This window comes from Paroedura picta, chromosome 7 (assembly GCF_049243985.1).
Source record: "Paroedura picta isolate Pp20150507F chromosome 7, Ppicta_v3.0, whole genome shotgun sequence".
NCBI classification, from domain to species: domain Eukaryota; kingdom Metazoa; phylum Chordata; class Lepidosauria; order Squamata; family Gekkonidae; genus Paroedura; species Paroedura picta.
The window spans coordinates 51,999,099-52,019,223 of record NC_135375.1 but is presented as its reverse complement, the minus strand read 5'-3'; the positions used below and the strand labels follow the sequence as shown (position 1 = coordinate 52,019,223).

Here is a 20,125-nt window from a genome sequence, read left to right as displayed (position 1 = left end):
TTGTTGGTTTTAAAGGTGCCATTGGACACAAATTTTGTCATATTATTTCAGACAAACACAGCTATCCATTTGAATCTATTGTTTTGGAAAACCAGTGATTCATGGGCGCCCTCTAGTGTGTCACAAAAATATAGATGCAACTTCTGGAGAATACTTCAAACGGAAGACAGGTGTTTACTTGCTCTTTACCTAGCACCCTTTCTAAAATAAAATTCAAGAGCAGCCTGACTTAGTGGTAGAGCATCTACTTTGCAGACTAGTCACAGGTTGGATCCTCTGAATACAGCTTTAAAAGGATGAGCTAGTGAGATGACAGATGTCTATACCTGAGACAGCTACTGCCACTAGACTGATTCTGTACGGAGGCGTAAAACGCGTGCTGCCTCATGCTTGCAAACATGTTCAGAAACCGTGTGACTGCATGCTTCCTGATGGGAGACCCCTCCTGCATTTTCCCACTACCTTGTCGGGCTTTTAGCTTCCCAATGAGGCAGTGGAGAATCTGAAAGCATAGACAACCCAGACTTCTCCCCCCCCCGCCCCCATTCCTTAGGTTGTCCCCCTCCTGAGCCCGAAAATTAATTAAAAAAAACAAATACACATCTGCGTTTCTATGGGAAAACAGTAAAACATTTATTTTTTCAAAACTTACATTTCTGTGTTTCTGTGGGATCCCGCCGCAATAAAACATTTCCTTAGATCCCTTATCAGGATTCTTGGTATAATGGTCTCTACGTTTGGGTAGATTTGTGATAGGCTGGACATAGGAACTGGACCCCAATGATTGCGTGTTCACAATAACGATTTATACCCAGAGCACAGATGCCAAGCTAACAGGGAGAGGCCTGCTTCATCACATGCCCCCTCCCCTTTCCCCGTTCATACCTCACTGCCAGAAAACACAAACAGGAATGTGTTTTAGATGCCCAATCCCAAAATTATCATGCACAATGGAGAGAACATTTTTATTTGTCCTGAGGGCATGTAGTTTTGTGGTCCTGCAGCAACATGGATTGTGCTTTTTTTTTTTTTTAAGTTTTGAGTCCAGAAATGGAGAGGGCAGGTCGAGGGTAAGCAAAACATGTTTCTCCCTTCAGATGGGCTTGCCTGTTTGGAAGCGGAACAAGAAGTGGCAAGTCATGATTTTGCAATTTCTCTTATCTCAAATCAAATCTGACTAAAACTCGCAGCAGCCCCTGCACAGTCGTGGATTGCTGCCGATGTCATGTGGAAGCAGCACTAAAACCCGCGAACAATGGGAGGCTGTCCAGGGCCAAATTCCCTGTGCAGAATTGTTCCTAATCTTGAGAGACTGTATTTCCAAATTTTATGCTGTCACCATTAAGCTACATAGTTCTTTTATAGTGTAAAATTTTAATATATATAAATTTTATGGCACCTCTAATTTATAAGATGAATTTAAAGGGCCATTCCGCACGAGTTCAAAGTAGCAGAAGGCTTGCAAATGGTAAAACACTACTAATTTGCCGTTCCGCATGACGTCACACACAATCTGCAACAGTCCTGCAACACTAGCGCTAAAATCGCTTTGTTGTAGCGATTTCCGGTGAATCCAGGAAAGTGGATTTACCCTCAGAAAATCACTACTCCTGCCAACAACCTGCAACACTTGCGAAAAAGACCTGTGCGTTCTCAATGTAGTGGCTGCAAGAAAGTCCCTCCCCCTGGCTCTCTCCTCTGAACTTCCGGTGAAGCAATCACCATTTTTTTTCCTCGGAGCAAGCGGGGAAAGCAATGAACCAGCGAGGCTTCATTCACCCAGCGAGGCTTCTCCGGCTACAGTCCCTCGACAGAAGTGCTTTAAAACTCCCCTAAGTCCCCAAGCACAACACAGCCCGTTTGCAAGTTCCCTTTATTTTCGGCCGAAAATCGTGCCCGTGCAGGGGGGGGGGGATTTTTTTTCACTCAGGGGAGCGTGGTAACGATGACTCGCCAGCTCACACGCCAGCTAGATGCGTCTCTACGTTAGGAAGAATCAAGGCATATTCATTGCAACATGTGTGTTTTTTTTAAACCTGTGCTTAAAGGGAAAGGGGCTTTTCCGGAGCATGATAACAACTGCCCATTGGCTGTTCGTTTGATTGACGGCCAGGGGTGGGAACAAGCACAGAAAAAATCGCTTCCTTTCTAGCGATTTTTGCGAAACCGGAAACCTGCGGGGAATGAATGAAACGCTACTGGATTCCACTACAAATGCAGGTATGCATAACGCCGTGATTCCTCTATTTAAAATAGCATTTCCGCTTTGTGGAACCAATTGGCAACATTGGTCCTTGTGCAGAAAGGCCCAAAATTTTTACCAAACAGTTTAGATTTTGCTAATGTAAATAGTTTATTTATTTGATTTGGTATTTTAAACACTGCTTGGTCTAAATGATTGTAAATAAAATTCATTCAATCTTGACAGACCAATCGTTGGATTCAGTATAAGGCAACTTCACATGTGTTCCAACTTGGTTAATATAAAACTTGCCATGTTTATCTTCCCTTCCACTCTGTCAATATAGGGCATCCATTTGTATTGGCATATGCAGGGGAAGGCCATGTGCCATGAGCAGGTCTAAATTAATCCTGAATTTATATTTATATAAGCCACCTCAGGCAGGTCACTGGAGAAACATTGTACACATTTCCTAAACAAACACATGAATAACATCCTCTCCCCCACCCCGAAAAAAAAAAGAGAGAGAACAGCTATTGTTTGCTTCTGTTTCAGGTCTTGGCACAACGGGATATCTGTTTTGCCTCATTCAGTCTGCAGAACATCTTTTTCACAAGGGGCAAAAAATAGTTGTTGAATCTTTTACATCATGAATTGAAACACCGTTCTCTTTTGTTGTTTATACTTGGGCTTTGAGATCATGGCCTGAAACATGGCCTCTTTTTTGTACTATGCAGTGAGCCTGATGAAGCATTTTGGAAACCTGAACAGCTAGTGATGTTTGGGTTGGTCTTAATAATCCCCAACAGTTATTAAACTGGAAATTCCCAAATTAAACCACAATTCTAAACAGAACTTACACTGCAATCCTAAACAGTTATATCCTTTTGAGTCCATTGGAGTCAATTCTCTTTAGGATTGTACTGGTAACCAGCCACTCAAGATAATTATTTCATTTAGATATTTATATCCTCCTAGTGAGCCTCTTGTGGCGCAGAGTGGTAAGGCAGCTGCTTGAAAGCTTTGCTCATGAGGTTGGGAGTTCAATCCCAGCAGCCGGCTCAAGGTTGACTCAGCCTTCCATCCTTCCGAGGTCGGTAAAATGAGTACCCAGCTTGCTGCTGGGGGGTAAACGGTCATGACTGGGGAAGGCACTGGCAAACCACCCCGTATTGAGTCTGCCATGAAAACGCTGGAGGGCGTCACCCCAAGGGTCAGACATGACTCGGTGCTTGCACAGGGGATACCTTTACCTTTACCTTTTTATCCTCCTAGTCTTCCTAAGCAGTCTACATCCTTGGTGTCCTCTACTCCATCTTATTCTCACAAACTGAGAGAGTAACTGGCCTAAGGTTACCCAGCAAGCTGCTATGGTGGAGTCACTCTGTGAACTTGAGTCTTCCAAATCCCAGTTCAACACTCTAACCACTATGACCTGCTCTAAGTGGAATATGTCGATGTGCTATTAGCTTGCAGTATAATAACATTAGGTTCATGTTTGCTTATTGCTGATAGCCAAAGACCCTAGCAATCTTAACATAAGAACTAACAAAAATTAAGAGGGGGAAAAATACAAAGATCATGCAGTTATAACAAGTTTATAATAAAATAATATAGTTCAATTTTCCTCCCCTTTAAACAACTTAAAATTCAGTTAATGTGAGCAATTTATTACCTCGTCAGATTCAGCCGTGGTCTTTTTTTTAAACTGTCAGTGCAAAGAGAAACTGTGTGAATTCCATGGGGAGGGGGTTATGTGAGATAATACTTTTATCTACCACTAAACTGAAATGGCCTAAAATAGCCACAACTAAAGATAATATCAAACACAATGTAGAAGATCCTCTAGTGCAGTGGTTCTCAACCTTCCTAATGCTGTGACCTCTTAATACAGTTCCTCATGTTGTGGGGACCCCAAACCATAAAATTATTTTCATTGCTACTTCATAACTGTAATTTTGCCAGTGTTATGAATTGTAATATAAATATCTGATATGCAGGATGTATTTTCATCATTACAAATTGAACATAATTAAAGCACAGTGATTAAAAATGGGCTTTGTAAGGTTGTCGATGGTGCGGGGGTCTTAACGACCCGCGCAAAAGGGTCAAGCGACCCCCAGGTTGAGAACCACTGCTCTAGTTCTACATACATTCTACACTGAACTACAGGTATTTGAGTATACTGACCTACATGATTACAGTAAATGTAAATGGATTATGTTGTGTTTGTAGATCAGCCGAGGACTGAGCTTGAGGTCTGAAGCAGTATCCAAGCAGATGGCTAACTGACCAATGCACTGCTATATCCTGTCTGTTAGATCCAATTGGTCTAAATCTACTAATTACACACACTAGCAGGAAGATCTATCGTCTGCTTTGTATATAAATGTTGTGGATTTTTTTGACGGGGGTAGTCTGGTTGTTGGTTTCACTAGCAGCTTCTACTCATGCTGAGATCACAATAAAAGAGCTGTTCACACGCCCAGTGTCCTGGCTTTTTTTGAACCCACGGATCTAACAGACTACACTTTGAAGGCCACCAAACTAAAGCCATGTTTTGAAAAATATATTTATATATTGGCCATATGTTTTAATGGGGGAGTACCTAATGAAAATATTTTAACAGCAATTAATAAGCTGTGCTTACTGAATTGTTAAAATAACAGGCTGCGGATTGCACATTCAGCCTCAAGAGCTTCTGAGGTCCACTGCTTTGCTTTCTACGCTACGACTGTACGCAAATCACACTTCATTATGAACAGGGTCCAAGGGAACTATACGTCTTTCTTTTCACCCATAGACCAGTGACTTCGGGGTCATTTCATCGATCATCAATAGCTCTTAAGCGAAGATCAGTTTTCCTCCTGCGGGCCCCGATGTCAGCCATCGTCCTAGAATAAAACTACTCTTCCGAGTTCGACTTCGACTTGGATGCATTTGGCCACTTGAGGGGCTCCGTCCCGCAGGCAACCGCGTATTCTCTGGCCGCCAAATCCAGCGAGTCGGACAGCCGTGACCGGATCTCCCCCAACGCCCCGTGCCTCCGGGGCGCCTCTCCGGTGGGCGAAAGGCCCGCGGCCGGAGCGATCGCCGCCAAGAGCCAATGGCATGCAAGGGCTCAGAGCCGAGGGAGGGGCTCTGCCACGCGTCGCGATGCTTTTCGCTCAGCGGCGTCCTATCAGATCCAGCAGCGCCCAGGTTGGAAGCGCCAATGAAAGCGGCGTAGCCGTCGACAAGTCGCCACGGCAACGTCCTCGTCCCTCAAGCCCCGCCCCCTCCCGCTCCGCCTTTCGTGGCCCAACAACTCCACGTCTACAAATGACAATTCACCCGGAAGTGTTCCGAAACGGCACACGGTGGACTCCCAGCGCTTCCGGGCGCTTACACCCCCCCCGCTCTCCCGGGCCACGCCAGAGGTAGAAAGCGGCTCGGGCAGGTGTGGGTCCTCTCCGCGGTTTGCACGGGTAAGTTGCCGGGCGGCTGTCTGCCAGCGCTGCCTCTCGTGGGGGCTCCGTCTCGCGCGAGGCCTGCCCTTTGTTGCCGGCTCACGTCGTGCTCTTTTATTTCTGTCAGCACTTGCGGGTGAATCCCCCTCGAGGAGATGCGGCTGACTGGCAGGCTGGGCCCGGGTGCCCCGGCGGGAGTGTGCGGGCTGCTGGTGTTGCTGAGCCTGGGCTGGGGCGCGCGCGCCTCCGAAATCACGTTTGAACTGCCTGATAATGCCAAGCAGTGCTTCTACGAGGAGATTATGCAGGGCGTCAAGTGTACGCTGGAGTTCCAGGTAAGATCCCAAGTGTCATCCTTCAGATCACACAGCAGGGGTGGGAGGTGTTCCATCATTGTGCTGTTTAATTTCTGCTGATTTTGTGCAGCGCAACAATACAATTAAACTGCAAAATAGGGACACCCGTTTATGTCTATTGTTGCCTATGTGCCTCCTTGTCAATGTTTCCCTCAATCCTTCCTGTCCACCATCTACATCAGGGCTCTCCAGTTGTTGAAAGTTATCAGAAGTAAAAGGCATTGTCACTCAGCCCCCCACCCCACCCCACCCCCATTGACCAAGTTTTGTTCTGCCTAGGAACAGAACACGGGATATAATTGAAGAGTGTGGTGACTGAAGCTGTCTGAAAAATTATAAAAATTAAAAAAGGCCTAAAGGAAATTTTTTTACAATTTCCCCCTGTTTTAACCAGGTACTGTTATAGGCTATTGACTAATTGGAGACTTTTGAATTTTGATTTTCATTGTCTGTCTCCATCTGTTCATACAGTGTTCATTTTGTGCTTTTTTGATTGATTAGATATATGAAAATGAAGTGATTACACTTGGGGAGAAAAGTAGGGAGAATTGTATGGGTTTAAATGTTTCTGCAGATAATCCTATAGATTATATTTGCTGGAATGCACAATTGAACCTTCTCTTGACAGTTTCTGAACTCTGTGTATTGCTGTTCGTGGTTGTTCTCTTTTTATTTTATGCATAAAAAAGTGGTAACAACTGCCTGGCAATCAATGCATTCTGCCCCATCCTAAACTTTTGCCATCTAGGAGTTTCATGGGAGAGGAAATATGCTGAGCATTGGCTTGACAGATCTGAATAATAGATACAACCCATAGAACCGTTCATATAGCCTGATGAAAGCATATAAATTGGAGTATAAATAAACAGGAGTCTTGTGGCAGCTTGAGTTAGAACACAACATATGCAGTTCTGTAGAAAGAGGTATACTTACTATTGCATTTCACCTGTCTCTGAAAATAGGTGGAAAAGTTTGAGTTTGGTTACATTTATAAAATAAGCTTTTTATGACAACTCTCTAAAGCCATGTTTTTTTCCTGAAAAATTTCCATCAAGTGTAGCTTAATAGTTCACAGAATTCATATTTCTTTTCCATACAGCTGAAATGGTGAATCATCTCATTGTTCAAGTGAAACAAAGGACGCACTTAATGAACACAATTCTTTGAGGCACCATTGGTACTGTGAAGCCACATAACCCTGTCCTGTATTTGGTCATATCATTTTTCATAATGACTGTTTCTCCATCTCTTCCCATTCACCCTAGTTCTCTAAATCTACATATTCTTTCCTCATTCTGTTTGGGAAATATTTGATCATTATCCACCTGCAGTGTATGATAACTGGGTGACTGAAATTTTTTGACAATTAAAACCCGTTCTGTGGGATTTGGGGTTTCAAGAACTAAATGTAATGTAAGAAAATGCCCTTTTTGTTGCTCTTAAAACTTTTTTTATCCGCTCATCTGGCAATTTACCTTAAAACTATGTGTTAAGCAGTGTTTTCATGCACTGAGGTGACAGGTGCTGGTTTATTTATTTAATTAGATTTCTGTTTACTACCACTCATTCATGGGCAGAATTATTTATTGTGGAGCCTGAAATAGATGCTGCTGTGGTGGAAAGTATATTGGTAATATCAGTTAGAATCCTATGTTCTTTCAGCAGCAACATCCAAAGATGCTATAGCTATAGCAAAAGCAACAGAGAGAGCTACTCTTACCATTTCCTTAGCCATTTCATTGTCATAGAATCATAGAGCTGGAAGGCACCTCCAGTCCAACCCCCTACACAATGCAGGAACTCACAACCATCTGCCCACCCACGGTGACCCCAATTTCATGCCCAAGTGATCCCCCCCCCAAAAAAATTTCCAGAATCTGGCCTGGCCTGGAGGAAATTTACCCAACATCCCACAGTGGTGATTAGCAATACCCTGGGTCTGCAAGGAAGGGCCATGAGAAACAAACACTGGCACATCCCTTCCTGCCCTCCTACTCACAATCTGCCCAAGTTCATAAAATCAGCACTTGTCATCTGCTAATGATATCTCTTGACACCACTACACATTAGCCTTCTATGGAAGCATCAAAATGTCATTTAACCCATTCCGTAATAATTCCCACTCACAGAGCCCAAGAATGGTGTCAGGAAGAACCCCACAGTGTCTCCATTGGCACTATTAATGCCTTAGCACATTATTTAGGAGGGCAGCAGCTTATGCCCACAGTTATGAATGTCAGAACTCTGCTCAAATGGGCGTTTGTAAACTGTAGCTTACAAACAGCCACCCTATAAGGAAACCAGTAAGACCACACCAAAGGAAGTACTGCCATTTGAATTGCAGCAGTCAACCAGCCCTCTGGCTGTATGGCTGGAAGAAAACCTTTACAGAGAATACACAGATGACATGATCACTGTAGGTGGTTTTTGAATTCTTCTGTGAGACTACACAGATTATGCTAGTAACACTGCACATAACATGTATCTACTGTTGCCTGTATGAGGGGAACAGAACATTTTGTTGGAGAGCAAAAGTTACAAGGAAGAACAGAAACTATTGCCTCACAGCAGGCAGTTCTACAAGTGGCCTGTTAGCTGATTTAGAAATAACAGAGGTAAACCACCTCCTGCTGTTCTGCTGAGCAATATTCTGACCACAGAGCTACAGGAATACCCAGAAGAGAAATTTATCATGGGGCCTTTGTCCAAGGACATAATTTATGTTACTTTTGTTCATCTTCTCCACTGTCATGCATAGCATGTTTCCAGCTGTTGCAGAGGTGGGATAGTATGGGCACACTTCAGAAGCTACCTCAGATTCCTTCTTTGACCATCAACTCTCAAAAGAGAGAATTATGGAATCAGAGTTGGAATGTGCATAGATGTCATCAAGTCCAACCTCCTGCTCAATGCAGGATCAGCCTAAAGCATCCATGATAAGTATCTGTGCAACCACTGCTTAAAGTGGGGGAGCTCACCACAATCTTAGGAAACCAGTTTCACTGCTTGAACTACTCTGATTGTGAAATTTTCCCTCCTGCTATCTAGCTCAGGGGTAGTCAACCTGTGGTCCTCCATATGTCCATGGACTACAATTCCCATGAGCCCCTGCCAGTGTTTGCTGGGAATTGTAGTCCATGAACATCTGGAGGACCACAAGTTGACTAACCCTGATTGAGCTGGTACCATTCTACATGTAGCTTAAAGCCATTACTTTGGGTCCTATCCTCTACTGCCAACAAGAACTGCTCCCTGCCCTCCTTCAACTGATCACCTTTCAAATATTTAGAGATAAATCATGTCCCCTCTCAACCGCTTCATTTCCACGCTGAACATTCCCAAGTCTCAGCCTTTCCTCATAGGGTTTGGTCCCCGAGCCCCAGATCATCTGTGTCACTCTCCTCTGCACCCTCTCAATTTTGTCCACATCCATTTCGAAGTGAGGCCTCCAGAACTGTGCACAGTATTTTGGGTTTCAATCTGACCAATGCAGTATACAGTTGGAAAAATCCAGCACGTACACCAAAGTGATGTAGTGTAATATGTAGCTATTAGGTGTGTGTGGGGGGGGGGGGATGGGAAATCCAGCATTGTCACTCAGATTGGGCCCAATATTCTTGCACCTTATATCCTATTCAGTCATACTCCCATGTTCCTTGGGCTGACTGGCAATATCTGGTAGAAGAGGTAAAATCAACCCTATTAGTTATCCACATCTATCTGTTCCTTGAAAACCAGTTATGTGGTCGATCACAACAGTAGTCATTGGGTAGGAAGAAGAGTAAAGACTCAGTGGAACTTGCCCCATTTCTCTTGCTGGCACTGCAATGGCTAGACTGTAGGTGCAAGATGGAAAACTTCAGCCCTGGAGAATCCACTGCTCATTCTCTTCTGTATGTTTGTCCAGTTAGGAAGGTAAACAACAAGAGTTCATGTAATTTCTTACCTGGCTTTTATATTACAACTAAGAGTTTTCAAAGTTATATGTGCACTTTTCAAAGTGAAAAGGTGGCAATGCTGCATAGGAACAGCTAGTTTTCCACTGCTGTCTGGTGCTTCTGGAAATCCTACACTTCATGCCATGGGTGGGAATAACCCTTCCCTCTGTGCACATTGTTGATCAGGATAGCTTGTCATATCTCCTTTAGAAGAAGATAAATTTAGAGATGGTAGTGACAGATGGTTCATGTAAATGTGAGCTCATTAGAAGCTGTTCAACATTTATCAGGAGATATGACCATATGGTCATGTCAACTTGCCCATCCACCCAGTGGCCAATGATAGGCCTGGGAAGGGAAGGGGCCCCAGGTGAGCGTGTATGCAACTATGCTTCCTAACCATATTCTGCAGGATTGTGCCATTTCTGGGGTTTCTTGAAGGTTGAAGAATGTTTCAGGGGTTTCTCAACAGTAAAAAAGTTGAGAAAGGCTGCTTTAGGCAATATAGCTTTTCCTAAAGTGTGTTCCTAAAGTGAGCCTCTTGTGGAGCAGAGTGGTAAGCGGCAGAAATGCTGTCTGAAGCTGTCTGCCCATGAGGCTGGGAGTTCGATCCCAGCAGCCGGCTCAAGGTTGACTCAGCCTTCCATCCTTCTGAGGTCAGTAAAATGAGTACCCAGCTTGCTGGGGGGGGGGGGTAAAACAGTAATGACTGGGGAAGGCACTGGCAAGGCCACCCTGTATTGAGTCTGCCATGAAAACACTGGAGGGCGTCACCCTAAGGGTCAGACATGACTCGGTGCTTGCACAGGGGATACCTTTACCTTTTTTAAAGTGAGTTTATTGACAGAAGTGGAAATTGCTCTCTAGCCATGGATGTTAAGCTTTTTGTAGAGGAAGATAGAGCTATAGGAGCCCTCTTTGGTCTCTCCAGCCCCACTAAACTTGAGTGGGATGTTTTGTTTATGGAGTCCCAGTTTTTCAACTGCATAGTTGTAATGTACCTTCAGCTCAGTTGATTTATAGAAATTTCTTGCTCTGGCTGTGTCCAATGTTCTAAAAATGTGCTTGCCATTTTTGCCAGGAACTATTGTACTGCTTACTGTTGAGCATCCCCCAAACCAGTTTTCTTTGTTCCACAGGTGATCACTGGAGGACACTATGATGTTGACTGTCGCTTAGAAGATCCAGATGGCATTGTGTTGTACAAAGAGATGAAGAAACAGTATGATAGTTTTACTTTTACTGCTTCCAGGAATGGAACATATAAATTTTGCTTCAGCAATGAATTTTCTACCTTCACACACAAAACCGTGTACTTCGACTTCCAGGTTGGAGATGATCCACCTCTGTTTCCTAGTGAAAACAGAGTCACTGCACTTACTCAGGTAGGTGTGCTTTTTACTTGATTTCGAATAGGCAACATTTTACTCACATAATAGGGTTCTAAGGATGAATACCAGAGTGTAGCTCATATATTGATTATTTAGTCATACTAAGTTATATTTTGATTCAGATGGGTAACCGTGTTGGTCTGAAGCAGAAGAATATTTTTTTAGTCTAGTGACACCTTTAAGATCAACTGTGTTTTATTCAAAGTTTAAGCTTTCACTTCTTCAGAACTGAAATGGAAGTTACCAGTCCATACATATAGGTAGAGGGTGTGCAGCAAATTAGCAGATAGCATAGTAAAGGTGGGAGGGCAGGGAAGACTGTCCAGGCACACTCTAGCATGGGCCTTCCAACAATTCCCAGCTGCCAGGAGGGCAGGAAAGACCATCCAGCTGTGCTCTGACACATCTGACCCACGCTCCCCAAATTTCTGGTTGCCAAAGGGCAGAGACGCCCATCCAAGCACGTTCCACTGCACATTCCTCATGCTCCCCGGCCTCCTGGCCACTCACCGGCTGGCCCTCCATGCTCTACAGGAGTAAAGACAGAGGGTGGAAGGGTTCCTGCAGAGCATAGTGGCCCAGTCAGCGAGCTTGGAGAGGAGAGAATGATTTTGCCCCTTTCTCCTGGGCAGTTCAATTAATTAGACAATGTGAGTCCTACAGCCCTAGAAACTATCCCAGAATCAGAAAGGAATTCTGAAGAGAGAGGTCCTCCATCCTGGCAGCCCTGTGGAGCCAATCATTTGCCTCTCAAGTTCTTATTCTACAGGAAATACAGCCAGAGAGTGTTCAGCATTGCAGTCATTCACCATCTTCTCTGCACAAGTCTCAGACTCCTGTAGCTTTAGTGTAAAATGTACCTAAATAGGAATTTGGGGGTTCACTAATATATTAGATGTTGCCACAATTGAGGAAAGTGTTCAGTGTACTGGCAAGAATGCAAATATCTGTGCATGGTTAATATTATTATTATCAAGAACATGAAATGCAAAAGCTTTGCTCATATAGTTGAGTTTGAACATATAATAATAATGATAATGATAATGATAATAAGCTTGAATGCTTATTCTGCCAATTAAAATATGAGTTTTTTGTGCCTTGGAATTCTTAGATATTGGTCACAGTTTTGCTCAAGGCATTTTATCTGCTCCAACCATCATCATCATCATTATTATTCTTTAGATTTTTATTCCTGCCACTCCTGGAACTAGCTTGTGGTGGATTACAAAAAGTCTATAATTTAAAACCCCAGTAAAATATCAAAAACAGGACATAAAATTACAACAAGGGAGCAAGAAACATGGCAGTGTAAATCATTACTCATCCCCCCAATAACTACCCATCCCCCCATAACTACACTAGAGGAAGTGGCAAGAGGGAGCCATAACCCAGTGCTATATGGCCTCGCAGTACTTAGATTAAGCAACTATAGCTAGTGTAGCTGTGGTTTAACCTTCAGAAAATAAAGCTCAAGCGGAGAAACCCAAGCAATTGTGAAAGTGTATTGTTCAATTCAAGAACTATTTATTAATAGTCTTTTTTAAATCCAGATGGAATCTGCCTGCGTTGCAATTCATGAAGCTTTAAAATCTGTCATCGATCACCAAACTCATTTTCGATTACGAGAAGCTCAAGGCCGCAGCCGAGCAGAAGATCTAAACACACGGGTGGCTTATTGGTCAGTAGGAGAAGCTATCATTCTTCTTGTAGTTAGTATCGGGCAGGTATTTCTTCTCAAAAGCTTCTTCTCAGACAAAAGAACCACCACAACCCGTGTTGGATCGTAACTCATGTTGAGGAAATACTTCAAATCCTCTGTTCCTTTGTAAAATATGGTTCTTCAAATAATTTCTAGTTACAGAACAATTAAAGATGGAGAATGTTTTAAATATGTTTAGCCTTCCCTCTCTACTTAAAGTTGCAAAATACGTGTTCCCCAAAAACTGTGGACAAAAGCAGCTTTTTATTTGTAATATATGTTGTTCAGTTTATGTCTGCAGAGAGATTTAACTTAAGGTTGCTACATTTTTAAAAAACTAATGAGACTGCATGGGAGTATAATGCTTTAAAATGTTCTTTTAAGATGTTGATTTGGGGATCATAAATATGAAAAGTGGATGGCAGTCTGATTTCTCAATTCAAACATTATGGGAATAAAACAAAAAACAATGTGATTAATGGTAGTCTCAAAGCCACGTACTGCAGTGTTTTGATTTTTTAATGAAAAAGCCAGTCACATTTTCTTGTAATTTCTTGTTTTACTGAACTAAATTTAAAACTTGAGGATACTGGGGGAATCCAGTTCTCTTTACTTGGAAAATGTTTCAACTAATTGATTTGCATTTTTCTTTTAAATAAATGGAGGGAATGTCTTGTAATTCTCAGAAATGTTCAAATTGTGATGCTGCTGCTTTTAAGAACTGAACTCCACAAATAACCTGAGTTAGCCATTCCCACCTGATATCAATAGAACTGAACTGAAGTGCAAGTGGACTGGGATAAATGACTGGTGATTCCAAGCAGAAGGTTGCTTTCAGTATAAAAGTAGGTAGTCCCATGTTCTCTGAGACCAGGTTGAAATGTGGCTTGAGGATTACAGCCTTTAAAAATGGCTCATTAAGCAACATCTGTACAACTACCTGTCTTGGCTGTATAAAATCTACATGTTTAATATATCTCTTTTTGAAGTCTTTAAATTAACTGCTGGAAACCTAGTTTTCATGGGGGTGTTAATTTGTTGCTTTGTGCCAGCTGCCACTGCATTTGAGCTGGAGAACCTCCTTGTGCAGTGATTTACAATCTTCTTGGTATTTGGGTTTTCTTAGCTTGCATCAATCACTGTTCTCCTTGCTTGTAGCTAGTATATACTCAAATGTTTTACAGGTGTGTGCGATGGCATATTTGTACTATAGTTGCAAGCAATCAAAGTACCATTAGTAGTACCACCCTTATGATAAACACGTCTATTTGAAAGTAAGGCTTAGGGCCAAATTAATTGTTTTTGTTTTTGAAGAGTGTGGCCTTTGCTCCCCGAGGGCAAACAGTGCAGAAAAGTGTCTTGGGGGGAGGCAGTAGCTCTTCCTGTATTACACACATTGGTACTGTAAGACCAAATGGGCTTTCATTTCTTTATTAAATGCCTTCATGTGCAGCTGTAGGGAACCCAGGCCCAGCTCTTTAAACAGGAACACATAGTTTGGCCCTCATGGACTTCAGGTGAGTTTGTATATTTTGGAATACAGAAGGCAGCTTGTATCAAAGAAAAATAGAAACTTGACTTGCAGTGTTAGTCAACATATGAGTACCACTGAAGCTAACAATCACAGAAACTCACTTTGCATTGCTTTCCAGCAAAGCTGCCTCACTCTATTTTACCATTGTAGATATACTATCAATCCCAGAAAAATGGTGTTATACCCATCCTTGTATGAATCTGGACTGTTATGTCAAATGTAAATGTTGGTGGTTGTAAGGAGGGGGGAGAGTTAGATTTACCTTCATATAGAGCACTTCAGCTACGAAGCATTGATGACAAATCTGGACATGCTTAGTTTGCTTAGTTATTGAGTACATTGCAGTGTCCCCTTAAGTACTCTCTGTGTGAGAGAGAGGCTTTAAAAAAAGAAGAGAAAACCTATAAAATGGTGTATTTTAGGGGCAGAGAAAAACCTGTAAATAATTAAAGTCCCATACAAGTAACTCAGTGTGTGATTTTTTTTTACTATTGCACTTCAGCTTATAAAAAATAAACTTGACTGTACCTGCCCACTTCTCACAGTAGGTTTTATTGAATGGCATTAATGAATTATGCAGGTTAATTATGACAAGACTATAAAAGTCAACCCATTATTGCTGGAGCCTATCTCTTGCAGCCCCATTCCTACTATTGGTATGTAACCATTAATGGTTAGGGGATTTGGATATAAAGAGGGAAGATCTTGTGAAAGCATACCTGTTCAGATTAAAGTGGAAAACTACTTGAGTAGGCTAGTTGAGGGACTTCAGTAACATCCCAAGTTGATGAGTTCATGGCTAATTTGTGGTCAGATATTAGGTGGAATCAGACAAGAGCCATGCAATGGCCAGTTAAAACTACATCATATTGTGCCTGTAAAAACGTGAGAGGTGGCTTTCTTTAGTCTCTAACCAAGTGACAAAGCTCATAAACTCTTCAGGTTCCATGGATTTCCAAACAAAGTTGTGACCAGCCATATTGTTGCACACTATGGATAAAGCCACATATAATCTACATATGATTCCCTCATGCAATTACAAGTACTGAGTGGTTGCCATACGGTTGCTAGTTATCGGAATGAATCTTTACTATATGCTGAACTGTGTGTGAGCATTGCTTTGTAAATTCCCCTTCTAGTAATGTGTATATGGGACTGCCTAACTTGGTGGTTCTGCTGTAGTGGGTTTATGACACTAGCTCTTAAACTAGTTGTGTTCCGCCTATCTTTCTGGGCAGCACTTTTTTTTTTAAGTATTTCATACTCTGCACAAATTCCAAGTCGCCTGATTGGGTTGTAGGGGTTAATAGGCACACAGGAAAATTGATATAAAAGTAGGTTTTAAAATGCTGTAAACACTGAATAATGGTTCAAACAAAACCTGTGGCACACATCTGTGGTTAAAGTAATAACCACAACAAAAAATGTTTTAAGTCTAAATGTGTTTCATGATGTGAAATGTCTAAGTTCTGATATAATTTGCAAGCCTTTTTCTTACAGACACTAAGTTGGCCCTGTGAACATTCTATGGGATAATAAAATTAATATAAAGTTCTGCTGGAGTGGATCTTTTTTTCAGGGCTTCATATATTTATTTCTCAAACCAAGGAGATAACAGAGTTGCACTTACTTGTAACTGTTGTTCATCGAGTGGTCTTATGTACAGTCCCACATGGGGTACTGTGAAGCCACAGGCCTGCCACAGAGAAAGCTAGCAAGCGATATATATAAAATTCTAGAAACTCCCAAGATTGGTCACCCCTCCCCTCACAGAGGGTGACTTTCCCGGTCAAAGTCATGTGATGTGGGAGGAGTTAGCACTCTCCCCTCAGTTCTTCTTCCTGCCACCAGATCAGGCAATCAATCCATTAAGCGGACCATAGCAGGGAAGGAGGGAGGGTAGTGTGACTGCACAGAAGACCACTTGATGAACAGCAGTTTCAGGTAAGCGCAACTCCATTTTCATCTTTGTAGCTTCTCTGCAGTCCCACATGGGAGACTAGCAAGATCACTCACCCTGGAGGTGGGTGTGGGTTCATACTGCAGAAAGGGATTAGATACTGCTTCACCCACAGTAACTCCTTTCCAGAAGTTGACATCCACAACATAGTGGTGGACAAATGCCGGGCATTGATCAGGTCGTCCCACCATAGATGTCTTTAGAGGCGATCGAGCCATGAAGGCTGCAGAAGAAAAAGTCTCAGTATCTATGTAATGCAGAGGGACACTAATAGGGCCATCTACCATAGGGATTAAGCCAGTTTAAACAACAACATTTCTCCCCATGAAAATGACTGTATTGAGTTCTGTCCAGCCTGGATCAGCCCACCATCCAAACTAAAAGAGTAGGACCTTGAGAACATATCCTGTATGCAGAGTCCTATCTGCTACTGAGCGAGATGCAGAACACATCAAACAAACTTTAACCTTTGAGTCATGAACTTCCCATTGTGGGGTGAGAGCAAGATGTGGATTTGTAACTTGCCAGCAATAGTCTCAAGACCCTAAATAGTTGACTCTAGCAAAAAGTAGATCCAGCAGTCAGGACAAGAGTAGAACAAAATGCCCGACCATTAGGTGCAAGAATTCTAGTTTGAAAGGAAGGTGATGAACCTCAATTGAGGTAACTCCTTCAGTCATGTGACACACAGCCCACTTGGCCCATGGGGTGCTTTAAAAATGCAGTGTGCATTGTCCAATCGGAATTCTAGCCCTCATGTCTAAATATCCCATAGAGGGCAGTAAGTATAGGGTGTTCAGTGATGAGACTTGTATGCAAATGAGATCATTGTTTCATTAATCCAAATTATTATATGTGCTGTAGAGATCAGCACGAAACACATTGAGTTTCTCTGCCATGTGGATACCAGAGACATGAGCCATGACCTATTGTATAGAAACAAGCCTTGAGGCCTTATGACATAATCTCAAAGAACTCTGTCCACAACAAGCAGTCTTACAGGCTGTGCTGTGGAGTCATCTGTGAGCATAAGGACCCACTGTTGTAGACTCATGTATACAACACAACCAAGGACCTAATAATAGCCCTGAAATTCCACAATCTATGTATAATGTAACTATGCTTCCTGAGCAGTCAGTGTGTTTGACAATGTTAAGACTAAACATATCACAGCCATGGGGAACAGTGTAGAGGTTTCACTTTCTAAGAACTAGATGTGGCCTAGTGGTCGGGGCGCGGAGGAGGTTGGCAGCGGTTCCAGGGGGGTGAGTGGGCCATCGCGCGGGTAGCAACGCGGTGCTGGCGGGGCGGCACCATGTCGCAGCACGCAAGCTGGCAGGGCGAGGGGTTGCGGGCGCGGCGGATCAGCTGGCCAGCGGAGCTGCTCTGCTGCGGAGGCGTTTGTCCACGGAGAGTTTCGGCGGGGATCTTGGCCACAAGGGTGAGGGGTTGCACTTGCGGTGGATCGGGTGGGCAGCGGAGCGTGTGTACGGCGAAGGTCTTCGGCGGCGGAGGATCTGGGCGGAGATGTCGTTGTTGTCGCAGGCGTGTTGGCGGCAGGGCGGGGGTTGCGGCAGCGGCGAAGGCTGGGTCCACCCGGAGAAGCAGTGAGGCGTGAGTGGGGGGGGTCGGGAGGGTGGCCGCAGCAGCGGATGGGGAGCCGGCAGGGGGTAACGGGGGAGTCCCGTAGTTGGGTTGGGCAGTCGCTGGCAGCAGGGAAAGTAGCTTTCCCTGAGTCCAGCGGCGTGGGGCGAGGGTCCTCCCTGGCGGCCATCCTCGGTGGATGGCAGCTCGGGCAGACTGGAATGTGTTGGGTACGGCGTTCGGGAGACGGGCCAAGTGGCCAATAGGGAGGCTCACTTCGCGCGCCTCCCAATTGGCCACTTGGCCCTGGAGTGCCACTCGGAGGAGCGAACTAGGAGCCGCAAAGATTCGCTCTTCCGAGTTTTTATCCCGGACAGAGCCCACCCTAACTCCTCCCCACCAACCCTTACTCTTTTATTTAATCCGCTCCGCAGCAGCGGATTAAAGATATGTTTCCCCCAAACAAACAAACAAAAAGGGGGGGGGGGAGGAACAGATCGAATCATTGAAGGTTGTATATCCAAAGTAAGGGATTTAGCCCTGGGATGCAATTTGGTAAATCAAAGCACTCTCTTCCCTCTTGAACCTAAATATTCTAAAGCAGATGTGCCTTAGCAGAAGTGCTTGATAACAGCTTCTAAACATTTGGACCCCATCTGATGGCGAGAGCCAGCCACCCACCATGTGGGAGCCTACCTCAGCAACAGAATCCTCTCAGCAGGAGACAATAGGTGCCAATTCTGGATTGGAGGCACCTTGTCGATCCCTGGCACCAACTCTTTCGTGGTAGCAGTGATGCCAGTGCACTCTCTACAACAGCACTTCTTGATAGAGGCAGCAGAGGTGTTCTTGCTCTGTCAGTCTCATACATTTCTCCAGAGACCCTCAGGTGAGGAAGTCTGAGATCTAATGCAGAAAGCTTGCATGATAATGTAAGAAATATCAAGGGAGGACACAAAGGCTTGGATCTCTACTGATAGGACTCCCATCAACACAGCTTCCCCTGCTGCCCCAGGGACAGTGGAACCTTAAGAGGAGGCAAGAGAGTTGGAGGTTTGCTTCCGGACCGAGATAGAATGCTGGACTGCATGAATTATAAGGTCTGCTTCAGCAGGGCTCTTCTTAAAGAAAATGAAGCTAAATCCATGCAAAAACAGAGTGCTGGTTTGGGGAACTCCCAATATTCAAAACAGATTGATGTGTATGTAAATTTTGATTTGCAAGATGCTGTTTTGTTCCTTAAAAGAATGACTCAGGGAAAAGTGATGCAAAATTAATAGAATGAATATGATTGGAACATGCTACCAGCAGCTCTCTTTGATAATTATAAACTGTGGCCGGTTTATTTGAATACATAAATTAATAGAAATGTATTTTAATGTGTTAAAATTGGAATCAGGCTTTAATCTGGCATCAACTTTGTTTAAACATAATTACTCCCGATCCCTGCTTGAACGGTACCATGTCGTCCTGTATTTGCTTATCGGTGGAATGATTTCAGACTTGACCGTGCCCGAATACTTGGGGCAGGGCTGCTGGGATTCTGCTCAAGGACGCCGAGGCAGAGGGGAGGGAAACCAGGCAGAAAGCGGGCAATATCTCGCTCGTTGTCTCAGGCAGAGCGATATTACAAGCCACATACAGATCGCGGAGTTTCTCCCCGGCAGTCAAATGCACCGTAACAACCATCCGTCCGTCCGCGTCCCAACCCAGTCCTCCCCCCCCCCCCCCCACGTTCCTGAGGGCCCGTCCTTCTTCCCCTTGCACCGCCACGGCGGGCTGGCGACGAGTTCTTTCGGATGGCCTGAAGCAGAGCAGGCCAGCTGCACCCCCAGCCGTGCTCCTGCCTCTCGCGGGCTGCTGACCGGCGGGGGGGGGGGGGGGAGAGAAGCGGGCCCGGAATGCCCCTTCCGCGGGCTCAGCTTCCCGCCTCTGAGCGGAGTCTTCCAGCCTTCCCTCCCCGCCGGCCAGACGAAGAAGCGGCTGCAGAGAGGTCTCGGCCCCGCCCTTGCTTCTGCTTCCCTTTCCTCTT

At 44.1% G+C, this 20,125-nt stretch overlaps 1 protein-coding gene and 1 long non-coding RNA gene across 2 annotated transcripts; one reads left to right on the top strand and one right to left on the bottom strand.

The window, feature by feature from the left end:
• Positions 1–663: 663 nt before the first annotated feature.
• Positions 664–5,420, bottom strand: LOC143840910 (uncharacterized). Its single transcript, XR_013232473.1, has 3 exons — positions 4,833–5,420; positions 3,858–3,890; positions 664–1,107 (listed from the first exon to the last, which is right to left on the bottom strand). It is a non-coding gene; the product is annotated as an uncharacterized LOC143840910 (long non-coding RNA).
• A 45-nt stretch (positions 5,421–5,465) lies between these two features.
• TMED7 (transmembrane p24 trafficking protein 7) lies at positions 5,466–16,104 on the top strand. The gene is made up of 4 exons (XM_077344339.1): positions 5,466–5,649; positions 5,759–5,966; positions 11,065–11,310; positions 12,867–16,104. Exons 2-4 carry the CDS (start codon positions 5,787–5,789, stop codon positions 13,101–13,103), a joined length of 663 nt encoding a protein of 220 aa, XP_077200454.1. The 5' UTR covers positions 5,466–5,649; positions 5,759–5,786; the 3' UTR covers positions 13,104–16,104.
• The last annotated feature ends 4,021 nt before the right edge of the window (positions 16,105–20,125 follow it).

What these genes read in the sequence shown, in the direction of transcription:
- TMED7 (XM_077344339.1), top strand. Translation starts at nt 5,787, where the DNA reads ATGCGGCTGACTGGCAGGCTGGGCCCGGGTGCCCCGGCGGGAGTGTGC. An exon ending in AGTGTACGCTGGAGTTCCAG is followed by an intron (nt 5,967 to 11,064) that starts GTAAGATCCCAA and finishes TTTGTTCCACAG; the next exon opens with GTGATCACTGGAGGACACTA. An exon ending in GAGTCACTGCACTTACTCAG is followed by an intron (nt 11,311 to 12,866) that starts GTAGGTGTGCTT and finishes TTTTAAATCCAG; the next exon opens with ATGGAATCTGCCTGCGTTGC.